Source organism: Seriola dumerili, unplaced genomic scaffold (genome assembly GCF_002260705.1).
Source record: "Seriola dumerili isolate Sdu_G_001 unplaced genomic scaffold, Sdu_1.0 BDQW01000017.1, whole genome shotgun sequence".
Classification (NCBI taxonomy): domain Eukaryota; kingdom Metazoa; phylum Chordata; class Actinopteri; order Carangiformes; family Carangidae; genus Seriola; species Seriola dumerili.
Window position 1 is genome coordinate 4,858,081 of NW_019174272.1, and position 13,625 is coordinate 4,871,705.

Below are 13,625 nucleotides of genomic sequence, written 5' to 3' on the forward strand. Positions count from 1 at the left end.
ACATCAGATAATTTTATGCCGTAATGGAGCTTTTCATTTGTGCATTTCTCAAGTTATATTACAGTAGTTGTTGGGGTGTTAGTGCATGTTGTTTTATTTGCATGTTATTCTGTTGATGTGCACATGCACATGTGATGACATTTGTTACATCCCACCAATGCCACTTCACATGAGACTGTGAGGCTCCTTCATACAGCAGCACTGGTTGGGTTCATGTAATGAGATTTCCTGCTTGTTTTCTTAAATGTTAATGCTCGGTTTAACTGTGAGAGAAGGGGGTGCAAACTGTATGAGTCACACTATATCTCTTTGTAACAGCTTGTTTACTGAACATCACACAATATTTCTGACCCTTTCATAGTATGTAATGACCATTTCACCCCCTTTAGTTTGAAAAATATGCTGAGAAAATTGTGCCTATTCTTCCTCCCTTGTGCAACCATCTAAATGTGTTTTAAAGTATTCATCCTGCAAGAAAAAAAAACAGACTTTGAAGCAGAGAGTTGCTTTCTGTGCCCTGCTCCATATGCATGAATGCAGCAGCTTCTTTCATGATGCTGCCTCACTGAGATAACAACATCTCCTCGTGTGTCATGTATTTCAGCTGGTGTAAGAATTGTAGCTGAGTGCTGACAGCCTGATGTACACAATTCTTGAAACATTATGTTTGATTATGTGAGTTCCTGTCATAATTATTAGTCAGTTGCCTTATTTGGAGCAACTATCTATCAAAGCCAGTATCGTAGCAGAGATAATTGGCTCACATTTCTTTGTACAGACAGATTCATAAATTAGGGCAATGGGATTGTGTGAATGTTATGGAAACCTGCGTTTCAACTGTGTTCACACGTATTTGATCCAAAAGTGGAACACACACGCAGAAATGGGGCTTTGATGAGTTTCCCTGTGAGAATCTCCTCTTGCCCCAGTTTCTATCTCTGAAAAGACACCATGGTAAGAAAGGAGAACAGCAGCTGGAAAACCGACGCGTGGAGACACACGTGCGTGATGCAACAGCTCTTTCCCCTGGCCCCCGTGTGAACGAGCTACCGCACAAATTTCACAGTTCACAGGCTTTAATGAGCTGCTGCAGCCTGTCCATCACACTGACTGGAGAGCACCTTAGCAGACCCGGCAGTCAGACAATGACACTACACCAGGCATCTGTAGGATCACACAGACAACAAAATGAGCGTGTTAAGATTGTTTGTACTAGATTGCTAGAAGGTTATTTTAGGCACATCTGTGATTCGGCATATGCTCAGTGTGAGAGTGATGTTATTAAGAAAAAAAAAATGCAATATGCTGCTTCGGTGTTGAGATGCTAGAATGCAGAGGTAATAAAGGAGAAAATGCTTTACTAGATCAAGCAGCACAGGGAGAGATAACTACATTAACAAACTCAAGGCGGATGAAAATGCCAAGCAAACCATGGTGGACTGGATGTGCACTGAATCTCAGGGCAAAAGAAGATGACTGTATGTGCACATGCTGCAGAGACTTGCCATCACTTTAGAGAAGGGAAGGTGACAGCTAATCAAAGACAAACACAGGCTGACCAACAGATTGCCCCCAGGCTGGCACTCTAGGCCGTGTGCAGCCATCTGGATCGAACCGCTGATGGGCAACTGAGGAAATATGATCATACATCACCTGCTACTGATACCTACTTAAACCTCCCCTATTTCAGCCCAGACAATATAAAAGCTGTGTGAAGATTTCCCTTGAGCTGCCAAGGAGTTCTCTTGCTCAGCTGTTTGCACTCCAACGAGGAGGCAGGAGTGTTTCAAAAGTTACCTTTAGTTTAAATTGCCGCTGATGGGTGCAGCTGTGTTTTCGTTTGCGACCCCTTCCATGAGGATTGCAGGAGAAGACTGAGGGAGGCTGCTGATGTGTTGTTGCTGGGAGACTGTTGTAGGTGGATTATGAAATGCATGGGGATAGCAGAGGCCAGTCACTCAGCTGGGCAGCGCTTATCGAGTTGTGTAATGATGGGAAATGTCAGTTAAGGGCAAGAAAAAGAGGGGGGGGGGGGGGGGGGGGGGGGGGGGGAGCAGGACAGTGGATAAAAAGCCGGGACATTGATCCCTAAATGAAAGGTTAATTGGATTCTGTGAGGTGTTTTCAGTGATGGTCTTTCTCAACTGCTGTACTGTGTCTACTTTGTAGCTCTCGGCGATACAATTTAATCTCTCTCACCAGATGTTGCCATTCTCCAGCACTGGTATTACAGTCCCAGATTACACCCCGGTCTAACTATCCCCTCTTATATCTCGTGTTAATTGCAGATGACAGAAATGGACGCCCCTCTCTCCACCCCATGCAATATCCAGATTTGTGAGGTGACCTGCGACTCCTTCCGCATCATGTGGGATATGACCCCCGAGGACACTGCCAGAGCCACACACTTCTTCATTGACCTGAGCCGCAAAGAGAGCAGGGACCCCAACCGCTTTAAACACAGGGTCTGACCACGCACCTTCCCCTGTCTGATCCCTGAATGCAACCAGCTCCCTGCTGGGTTGTCTTTGCTCATGTTCCAGATTCACACCAATCAATTTTTGCTGCTGAAAAACCTGACCCTCACTACATGACTTAAGAAGTCCACACTGTACTGTATTCCCCCTTAAAATAATAGAAGACAGCTTCAATGAGACGGGAAAACATGCATTTCTGGTTGGGTTAACAGATGGGGCTAACTGCCTTATAGAAAGCAACGGTTGCGCCCTTTCAGTCACTTCCAATACAGGCGAAAACGAAAATGAGTGCAGTCAACAGCTTCAGGCCAGTGACTCACTTGTACATTGTTTCCTCAAAGTGGACAAAAACTGACAAATTCAGCCCCAGCACAGAACTGGTTCCATGCATGCACATCACTAAATCCACAAATTAAGCAAAGTTTAGGCAACACGAAAATAAGGTGAAAAAGAGACAGTCTGAAGTCTGAAATGGTTTATCTTTTTTATTTTCCTTAAATAAATGTTTTCCTCTGGGACTATTAATCTCAAGCAGTAAGAGGAGATACTTGGCAATAAAATGAGTTGCCAGCTACTTTCCATCTGCAGATAAACTAAACCTCTAACATGTAGCAGAAGACTTGTTTACCTATTTATTTTTATCCATTAGCAGCATGGGTCCAAACTAAAATATCTCCACCATTGTTGGGTCGATTGCCATAAAATTTCATATAGACATTCATGTTCCCCTCAGGATGAATTAATCATTGGTGATCCTCTGACTTGTCATCTAGCGCCATAATCAAGTCAGTTTCAACAAACTAAACTAAAGTGGAGAACATGGTAAACATTACACCTTCAGCATTTTCATTGTGCAGACGTTAGCTTTTATCTCAAAGCACTGTTGTGCCTAAGTAGCCCTCTGCCTCACAGAGCCGCTAACATGGCTATAGTCTAAATTTAGCTCCAGTTGCTGAAGTCTAACATTTGATCTCCCTTCAGTTCAGATGCAAACTACTGACTGTAATTATGGGCTATTATTACAGATGGCATTCAACAGCTGAAAAGGTGCTTTTGTGAAGTCAAGGCAGGGGTAGGACTGAGTGAGCTGCTCCTGAATGGAGGATATGTTCTCTCTCTCTCTCTCTCTCCCTCTGAGACCCAAAGTGGCACAAACAAACTTGCATCAGAGATGTTACCATGGATATATGGGCCTCTGAGCCCGTAGTAATTAGCTGTGCTTCTTAGAAGCCTCGGCCAAAACAAAGCCGCTGATTTGATTAGATGTATCCTAGTTACAGCAGCTTGGGCTTGAAGTGGAATATCATGCTAATAAGGCAAAGTTTATTGAGGGAAATGGTTGACTTCACAATTGCATTTACATTTGCTTTGAAATGTAAATTAAAACACACAGCAGCCTGTTATAGCCCTGCATCCTCTTTCCTGCTTCGTGCTCCAGGATGTGCCAACCAAGCTAGTGGCCAAGGCTGTGCCTCTCCCCATGGCAGTGAGGGGACACTGGTTCCTCAGCCCACGTACTGAGTACTGTGTGGCTGTTCAAACCGCTGTCCGACAGCCCGACGGCGACTACCTGGTGTCCGAGTGGAGCCAGGTGGTGGACTTCTGCACTGGAGGTGAGACATGCATGTCATGTGTGACAGCTAAAGTAACACTGATATGATATATGCAGTGGAATATGAGAGCTTTAACTAAAGCAATAAAAATAACAAAAATTAGGACAAAGAAGTGCTGTGCACAGAAATGGCAATATAATAATCCTGTGTCAGTGCTGCCTAGTCATTAGCATTTGAAAGCAGTACAAACTTGAAATGATTATACATTTCCAAACAACTTTGCAGACTATGCCATGGAGCACCTACAGCAGCTGCTTGACAAGGCCAAGGGCTCCGCAGGGAGGCTGCTGAAATTCTCTGTGTTTTATCGCAACCAGCACCCAGAATACTTCGACTATGTCAGGTCAGTGCTGCAGTCTTGTCTCGTCATTGCATACCTAAAGTCATGCCTTTAGCAATTAAGTGTAATAATCTTTTGCTCTTTATGTCTTGGATTAGGAGGGAATGTGGAGGGCTAATGCGCCCAGCCCTAAAAGACAGCAGTGGGAGTCATGGTTCTCCTATTAACAGCAAACTGAACGGAGTCTTCTTTAGCTGCAACACAGAGTTTGATACAGGCCTCCCCCCCAAAGACTCCCCATACGGCCCCCTTCGTTTCCAGATCCCAGCTGGACACCTCTTGAACCCCAATATCAGCCTGTATTTTGCAGACTTCTACTGTATGTACACAGCCTACCACTACGTGGTGCTGGTGCTGGCCCCTGTTGGCTCAGAGGGAGATACCTTCTGTCGCACCCGCCTCCCTATGCTGGACTTGGCCTCCAACCCCTTCCTGACATACACTGCCCCCCAGAGGCCGGGGGAAGAGCCTCTCTACTGCCATGCCAGCGACGTCATCCTTGAGGTGCTTTTCACTGAGCCGGTTCCTTTGGATCAGGGCAGTGTGGAGCTGATCAGCGGGCACCACCAGCTCATGAGTCTGACCACAGCCAACGCCAAGAAGGACCCAAGCTGCAAAGTGTGCAACATCAGTGTGGGGCGCTGATTTAAGACAGACCCGAGAGTGTGTGAGCCTACAGTGCTGAAAGACGCAGTTTTGCACAGGACAAAACAGTAGAGTTCACCATGTGTAGGTCAGAACACAGTGGAAACAGCCCACCTCTCTGGGTGTGTGCATGCTGTTTTCCCTCCTCCCTCCTGCCTGGACTAGAATAGTGAGTATTAGACTTTTACCATGTGTATCACACAACTCTGTCATGATCACAGCTGGACATCACAGTAAACATCCATCCATCCATCCATCCATGACTGCTGAACAAAACATAAAAAACATCATAGGCTTTAGAAGAGAGGAGAAAATCTGTGCTCCTCGTTTGTTGAGAGCCATCTCTGCTCTCCAGTGTCTTTGTGGCATTTTTGAAATATCTTTTTTTTTCCAGACTTCTTTAATTTACATTTTTTCCTCAAGATGTGTTTGATTTAATTTTTTCAACTAGTTTGATGTGATTTATTTTAAAGAACTTTGTGTGTGATACAACCTTGAAGTCCAAGTGCGAGGAGCAAGGCCTTTTTATAAATCAGTGGTTTCACACATTACAGAGGTCATAACAAATGATTTGCTATTTGTGCTTCTTGTAATGGTCTCACTATGAAGTCACTGCCAGGTGTTCTGACTTTTCAAAAAGACATGAATGCTACACTGCAGCTTTAACTTTAGTTTTCAGCATCCTTGCCACATGCTTTAATCCTTCCTAAAAAAGTTTGTAAAAAAAATTGTAGAGTTATAAATAGGGAATTCATAGTAATCATTAATGACACAGATGTCTAAATGTTGCACAACAGACTTTTACCATAAAAAAAAAAATGTGACTGTGAGAGGAGGACCACCGAGTATGGTGGTGTTTTGGTCACTGGAGGAAGGTAATGGGGAAGATGGTATCAAAGTTCCCTGCAACCAGTCTCTGACGGCAACTCTCTATGAACAGGGCTGAGCTAAGAATAGCTTCTCTCCTGCTTCTGTTTGCCCCTCGCCAGTAATCTGACCTATATGGGAATCCCACAAATGCCCAAAGTGAAAGGGATCCCCTTCCTGGTGCACAACATTAAAACATGGGCTGATTAGTAGCCAACATGTAGGACATGAAGAGAGGGTGTGGACTGGAAAAACAAGGTCACCCCTTTGATGCTGAATGTGAAAGACAACTGGAAAAGAAAACTGAATGCAACAAGAATGGCCTGTTTTAAAGTTGTTTTTTTATATACAAAGCAGGTACTGAAATGTCTAAACATTTATGGAAATATACATACCAATTCAGAGTGGAAATAATGCAAATGTAATAAAAAAAAAAAAATATCCACCTCATCTTTACGCAGGACCGATGTACTATGTATGACAAAATCAGGGATCCTTTCTAGGCTGGATAAGTCATGCCCTATCACTTAGATTCTTCCCGCAACAGAGATGTGAGCTCACACACACAGCAATGCTGTAATTCTGTCCTTTGTTATTGTCCCAGAAAGGTTCGCTCTGCCCTCCTGGTAAATAACTTAAACAGAATTCTATCTTCCTTTTGGCATCTAGCACTTTAGGAATGGCAAGTTCAAACTCAAAGATGTCCGTCTGTGGTCCTCCGAAGCGTTTCTGCAGGTACATGCAGGGCACGTCTTTGTAGCTCTGCCACGAGTCAAAGGTGATGCGCACACGCACATCCTTCTGGAAGCTGACGTTCCTGACTCGGACAGTACCTTGGAGGGAGTGCTCAGTAACGCTGCAGTTCTCCAGGATAACCATGCTCTCTGCCAGCTTGGCACGGAAGGCCTGGAAATCTGCAGAGGGTTGCGGGAAGCCCAGTTTGAGCCGTGTTCCTGGGCAGCAGGTGCTGACGGTGCAGCTGTAGCCGTCCTCTGTCATGCTTCCCAAACCCTGCAGCGATGGCAGCAGGTCGAGGTCAGACTGCTCCTCTTCATCAGAAAACTCTCGCACAGCTGTTAGAGACAGTCCTCTTGAGTCAGCGAAAACCACACGTCTGTTCTTGACTGGGATCAAAACCTCATCGTCCAAGTCATCCAAAAAATCCCAAGAAAGTTGACTCAAGAAATCAGAGGGGGGCTGATCAGAAACCTGAGGACGGATACAAGGACGCTGTGGCTTCAGAATGGGAACCCACACGTGAGGACACAGTTGTTTGCGTTGGTTCAAGCACAGCCTGACAGCAAGCTCCACAAGTCCAGCTGAATGGGCCATCGACCCGAGGCCAACCACTGGCAGGACACTTGCAAGAGAAAAAACAGTGATTTCAATAAATACCCCCCTATTAAACTTCTGTATCTGTGCTATTGTTGGCTTATGAGGCGCATTAAGGAATGCATCACAATATAAATGTGACCCCAGAGATGTGATAGTGTTTAAAACTGACCCTAACTTTTTTAAAACGACTGAGGAAGTGATGCAGGATAATGCACCTCACAGCAGAGGAATCACCACACAGTCTTAAGTGCTTACGTTGTACTGGAGATCTCCATGTTGGTAGTCTGCTGCTGACTGACGGGAATATTATCCTCAAAGTTTTGCTGGAGAAAAAAGAGGAAGAAAACTGAGTGCCAGTAATACAACAGACAGTGCTTTGATAAAGTTTGCAAAATCATCGTCATCATACATTGAAAGTCTCAAATATTTCAAAAGTCTTACTTTTCAAACCCACATGAGCAGCACGTTTTAGTCTCAGCCGCCCCTTTGGCCAAATGGGATTCTGGCACAATGTCCTATTTATACTACCTCAGTTAATATGCCATGTTGTATACTCCACCCTCTTCACTCTCCCGACCAATCAGCTGATTATTGTCTTTTTGTGTTCTGCTAAAGTTGTTGTAGACCTGCATCTAACGAGGATTATAGATAATGTGCAGCAACGGTCCTTTTTTTATTATTTTTTTTATTTCTGTGCTTTATTTGTAGCATTATTCAGAATTTGAGTGTCAGTGCAAAAACCTGTTATCACACCAGTATGTTCTAGCTGTAAAGATTTATGTGAAGTTATGTCTTTGTATTGTCACCTCAAATCTGTCATATCAGTGCTGACATGGCGATAAAAGTATATACAGGTCAACTGTAGGTAGATGCAGCACTGCCCGTCATTGTGGAAACTATTCCAGTCATCCTGGTCTCTATTCTCAGACCTGTCAATGGACACAGATCCCACTGAGGCCTGGGCCTGGATCCAGGTCCACTGCTCGTGTCTCAAAGGGATCGCTGTCCCTAAGTCCATCAGCATGTGTGACGCTGAGGAAGGGCCAGATTACAAACAACTCTCAGCATGCCAGTAATCTAACCGAGGGTGCTATTCAAGAATCAAGCCACGTACGTGTATACATATTGAGTTACATGAAACACGTCACCCACGCTTGAGGAGATGTATTTGGACGCCAAACTCAAGGGCATTTTAATGACTTAAAACAGTTAGAATGAAAGTGGTCATACTGGTCAGGATTCGACTTTCTGCACTTGCATGAGAAGATGTCCAGAAAGCTGATAGAGGTTGAACGATGAAGTGCTATGATTAATAAATTATAAACCGAATTACTCTCATACCCATTTAATCATTTGCAAATTTTTTAAGGTTTTATTATTTTTCCAATGCCACATTTCCAACTATTTTCAAGGTCTAAGGGATCGCTATTTTCATTTCCCAACATTTATTATGCAAAATAGCATTCATGAACTCTAAATGCTTGTTCCTGATCTCCTAACAACAAGGGGTTGTAGGATTGGATATTAGCTAGATCAGCAGTGCAGTTCAAGAGGACGACCGTCTGTTGACATGTGGTTCAGTTTTGAAAAGCCGGATTTCTCTCAGTCCCTTATTGGCTTCAATTACTGCACAATTTTGTGTGAGGGCAAACAATGAGCACCGCTTGCTCCATGTGAAATGCTTACATAACACTATTATAACAATTATGTCTCAGAGAAGAAATGTTCCACGCATCCTCTTAGGGTGAAACTAAAAAACACACAATCAAAAGAAACTTCAAACTTGTGACACAGAGAGGTGTTGAAAAGCAGATAAAACTGGATTTGGTAGCCAAGGCGAAGACATGCACAGACACTTTCTGAACATTAACAGGATTTCTATTATTTATAATGACAGTAATTCATATTGAGCGTGAATTTCACCATAAGAAACAGCTTTCTTTCAAACATACACATAAATTAGCATCTGCACCTTGTGATGCTCGGCATTGTGATGCCAAGTGAAATGATGAAATTTCACCTTCAGGTCATTTGATGCATCCTGTTATTGAGCAGCAGAGGAAAAGCCCAGTAATGCAGGTCATCTGGATATAGTAACAGAGGGAGTGGTGAATTGGCAGATTAGATAGAGTCTTAAGAGTCTTTACCAGTCTCACCAAGCCAAACACACCCGAATAACATTATAATTATGTAACCAAACTTATGTTGTGACATGATTTAAAAAAAAAAAAAAAAAAAAAAAAAAAAAAGGTCCAAAAATAACACAGCACTGCAAAAGCTGGGTTGTTGAACAGTGTTCATTCACAGCCTTCACTTCTCATTAGTAGTGACCTTATATTTGGTGTTAATATGTTGCGCTGAATTACATTTCTTGAAGCCATGGTACCACAAATGTCTCTGTGTTTGCATCCAACAGTGGATGTGTCTCCTGATGTGATCTCTGCAGGATAAACTGCTCATTCTGTATTACCACTGGGTAATGAAAATGAGCCGATGCTCATTTTATGACCTCCTGGAGCCATCCACACCAACACACAGACCTGGAACATAAAAAAAAAAACCCTATGTGTCAGATGTATTTAATTGTTAACTGTTCAGTGAGATGACAAGTCCAACGTATTGTTAACATATTGTGGTCCGTAAAAGAGGTACTTTTCTTTCATAATCCGTTGCCAAGAGACAATGAACACTGCAAAAAATAAGTGAGAGCTAAAAATACATCCAGATGTCACTGCAAGGCAGTTGCTTATGTAAGATCTGCAGAAATGAATTAGCAGATGTCTGAACAAGAGGGCGCGAGAGCAGTATTGAGTTAACGAGAAAGATGACACAGTCAGCCTCATTGTTACTCACCTCCACATTCAAATTAACTGGACAGCTCCACTTGAAACAAGTGGTGCGATAGTTCGATACCGCATTAGGTGCTGAGAGCCCTCTTCAAGATCCACAACATACTCTCTGATAGAAGACACGCAGTAGAGATAATATCAGTTGTTTTAGTATTGATGCAGAAAAATATAACAGCACTGAATGTGAAAAGGTAACACTGCCCCCTACTGGGTTTGGAAAACAGTGACAACACATCAAGTGTCATGTTGATGAATTAAGTACCTCTGATCGTCTGTTTCAGGCTCCACCAAGATGTTTTCCTGTCTCTCCTTCACCCGCAGAAACACAAAGGAGTCCAAGCAGGGCTCAGGCACTGGTATCACATTAGAATACACAGGATTTAGCATCACGGTCAGTGAAAATGTCAGAGAAAATGCCACCATCTGCCGGCGCACGCCAATAGCAGTATTTCGGTCATGGGTCATCTAAGAACAATAAAAAAAAAATAAAAAAAAGAGCCTGTGTGGTAAGAGTAGAGGAGACGTCACCTGCTTTGAGCATATCCACTGTCTGTAGGTTGGGGGGCATGCGCTTCAGTGCTACAGCCTTCAGGTACGTTTCTGTGTTGGCATAGTACCTGTATGCCAGACGGACACAGGTTTTTTTTTTTTTATCTCAAATGTCACAAAACAGCAGTAGTAACAGCTCTAATCTTATTTTAACCATACTCACTCTTTGGCAAAGGCAAACTCCTCAGGTGAGAGCAGAGAGGGATCTCCCTCCCCTCGAGACTTTTCTCTCTCCAGGACGTGTGGGAAAAACTTTTCAATCTAGACATGGAACAAAAATCAGGCATATTTGCCAACAAGCACTTAGTGAGGTGAGAGCTTTATGGCACACGCTGTATTGTTGACCTGACTTACCTTCTGCAGACGAGAGCGCAGGTAGCTGCTCAGAACAAAGCGGATCCTGTCTATTTCCATGCGATGGACGCTGGCCTTTGCATCACCTTTCTTCACCCGCTGCAAATTGGCTTCCTGTTGGTATGAAGTTCACAACAACAGTGAGAGAAATGTCTTATATTCGGGGGGAATTACAATGACCAGAAAAGCAACATCATACAGTGGTTAAATGATTTGATTATTTGAATGGATGAGTAAGTGCATGGATCCACCTCTGTTTCCAAATCTGGATCTGGTATTAGAATTTCATCAGCAGTTATGTAATTTCAGTCACAATAACAGATTCAAACATTTGTTTGTTACACTGCTAGGAAATATTTTCATACAGATTTTACATTTAATATTGTATATACACTTGTCAGATTATAGATATTATGACATGACCAAGTCCTGATATCTTTGTAGGGCTTCTTTTTAATTCATTCATACATATCATTTAATTGATTTGTAATTTAAGTAAATTTAAGTGGCTTGAGAGCTCAACGCACTGCAACTTAAGGAAATACACACAAATAGACAAAAAAAAAAAAAAAACAACTTCAGAAAACATCATCATCAATTTGACAACACATGTACTGCAAATATTCACAACACAACCAAATATATAAACGCGCAGCAAATACTCACAACCCAACTGAAGTGTTTCCTGCGGACACCTCACTGTGCTATAGGAATAAAGGCAAAAGAATGCCCTAAAAGAATAACTTAAAAAAAGTGATGAACCCAGCTGGGATGCACTTGTTGTTCAATGCTTTTAACTTCAAAAGTCACAAAGTATTGAACAACAAGTGCGCCCCAGCCGGGTTCATCACTTTTTAGTGTCCCCTGGAAACACTTCTGCTGGGTTGTGAGTATTTGCAGCGCATAGGTTGTCAAATTGAGGACAATGTTTTCTGAATTTGTTTGTTTTGTCCATTTGCATGCGTTTTCTTAAGGTGCAGTGTGTTGACCTCTCAGGGCCACCATATACAAAGCATTTATTTCTCAAGACCTAGAAAAATGTAAAGCAAGCAGCTGCCATGATAATGTGTTAATGTGTGCTGAAAAAAATTAGCTGATTGTAATTCAAGTAATTTATCAAGCAAAAAAGGTCAAACATTTGCTTGTTCCAGCTTCTCAAATGGGAGGACATGTTGTTATTTTGTGTTCCACCTTATTCACTATTTTCCACATTCATAGACAAGTAACTGACAGTTTAACAGTGGTGGAATGAAACTAAGTAAAATTTTGAGGTACATTATTTGAGCATTTCATTTTCAATCCACTTTATACTTCCAGTCCTCTATATTCCTGAAGGACATATTGTACTTTTTAATTATTGTACTTTAAACCACCCAACAGAATATAAAGTCGTTTACATCAGCTCAACCTCAGTCAGTTACCACAGTAAAAAGGTCTTTGTACCTTAAAGCATCAGCATTAATCTAATAGTTAAATATATATCTAACAGTACAGCACTCACAAGAGCTTTTGATACAAGTACATTTTGCTATTAATAGGTGTTTGTGTATACTTCAGTAACGTTTTCAATGCAGGACTTTGTACTTTTACTGGAGTAAAGGACGTGAATACTTCCTCAACCGCTGCAGTTTGATCAGTCATGTAAATAATAGTTGTTTGAAGCCCTGCACCATCCTGTATCTGCTGTTTTGTTACATTTAGAAATGTGGGCAGAGCCGAATGTACTCCCCATTCAATTTACCATGTGAGTCAGCTGCTCCATCACACACTCCACCACCTCTGACTTGTTCTCCAGCAGCTCCGGTGAGAACTTCTCATTCAGCCAAGCCTGCGACGCACAGAGAGGAACACAACTGTCAAAATGCGGCGGACAGGCTAATAAGAGTGTCGAAGATCTTTGGCACTGCATGTCATAAAATGTCATCATTTTGTTAACGTCAGCTCACTTCTTCCAGTTTAGCGATCAGCTCCGCCGGAGTCATAACATCCTCCTGGCTGTCATCTTGGTTGGCATCGCTGCCGTCGTCAAACAAAGCGTCCGCGTCCGACATAGTTTTTCTTCACGAAGTAAAAAAAAAAAGAAGAAAAAAAAAAAAGAGAAAACACCAAGCTTAACAGAAACAAAGTCTGTAAAGTAAAGTTAAAAGTGATTTCAACGTCATAAGTTAAAGCATTTTGCTAAACATACATGAACTAGCTACAGAGCAACATGTGTTTACTGTTTTCCTTGTGTATTGGCGCCACTGAAATGGTATTCTCGCGAGATATGTACCGTTGATTCTAATCCCTGCGCTCAGCCTTTAAGGCATGGTTCCTCACAAGCTACGTGAATTGTGTACAACCCATGTATATATTATGATTATGTCAACGCCTGAACGGGCTACACAGTTAAATAAGGTATTAGTTTATCGACATTATGAATGAATTTTTCTATCATGTTTGGTTTATGTGTCTGCCCTGCCCCTTGTCGGAGGCGAGATTTTAACACTGCCTAGGAGCAGTAGTGCTTCCTGAGAGTACTAAAATAGGGATTTAATGTTTTCCACCCAGTACTACCAAACCAAAATATATTATGATTAGTATGTAAGCACACTAA

The 13,625-nt window shown here is 42.4% G+C and overlaps 3 protein-coding genes across 5 annotated transcripts; 1 reads left to right on the forward strand and 2 right to left on the reverse strand.

Annotated features, from left to right (window-relative positions):
• The first annotated feature begins 2,288 nt into the window (after nt 1-2,288).
• Nucleotides 2,289-5,288, forward strand: LOC111231059 (phytanoyl-CoA hydroxylase-interacting protein-like). Its single transcript, XM_022758027.1, has 4 exons — nt 2,289-2,465; nt 3,916-4,090; nt 4,316-4,433; nt 4,529-5,288. The coding sequence occupies exons 1-4, from the start codon at nt 2,289-2,291 to the stop codon at nt 5,073-5,075; spliced, it is 1,017 nt and encodes a 338-aa protein (XP_022613748.1). The 3' UTR covers nt 5,076-5,288.
• Nucleotides 5,289-6,234: 946 nt separating this feature from the next.
• On the reverse strand, nt 6,235-7,881 carry LOC111231067 (protein phosphatase 1 regulatory subunit 3C-like). 2 transcript variants are annotated; one of them, XM_022758051.1, is made up of 3 exons: nt 7,719-7,881; nt 7,533-7,600; nt 6,235-7,302 (listed from the first exon to the last, which is right to left on the reverse strand). In XM_022758051.1, the coding sequence occupies exons 2-3, from the start codon at nt 7,550-7,552 to the stop codon at nt 6,456-6,458; spliced, it is 867 nt and encodes a 288-aa protein (XP_022613772.1). In that variant the 5' UTR covers nt 7,553-7,600; nt 7,719-7,881; the 3' UTR covers nt 6,235-6,455. The 2 variants fall into 2 exon arrangements, with proteins under 2 accessions (XP_022613772.1, XP_022613762.1); XM_022758041.1 differs by having other exon boundaries at nt 7,533-7,881.
• Nucleotides 7,882-8,593: 712 nt separating this feature from the next.
• Nucleotides 8,594-13,250, reverse strand: gins4 (GINS complex subunit 4). 2 transcript variants are annotated; one of them, XM_022758062.1, is made up of 9 exons: nt 13,218-13,234; nt 12,976-13,087; nt 12,771-12,857; nt 11,030-11,143; nt 10,839-10,936; nt 10,655-10,743; nt 10,389-10,479; nt 10,131-10,235; nt 8,594-9,817 (listed from the first exon to the last, which is right to left on the reverse strand). In XM_022758062.1, the coding sequence occupies exons 2-8, from the start codon at nt 13,078-13,080 to the stop codon at nt 10,139-10,141; spliced, it is 681 nt and encodes a 226-aa protein (XP_022613783.1). In that variant the 5' UTR covers nt 13,081-13,087; nt 13,218-13,234; the 3' UTR covers nt 8,594-9,817; nt 10,131-10,138. The 2 variants fall into 2 exon arrangements, 1 of the variants encoding a protein (XP_022613783.1); XR_002665472.1 differs by having other exon boundaries at nt 8,596-9,361; nt 9,644-9,817; nt 12,976-13,250.
• Nucleotides 13,251-13,625: the final 375 nt, after the last annotated feature.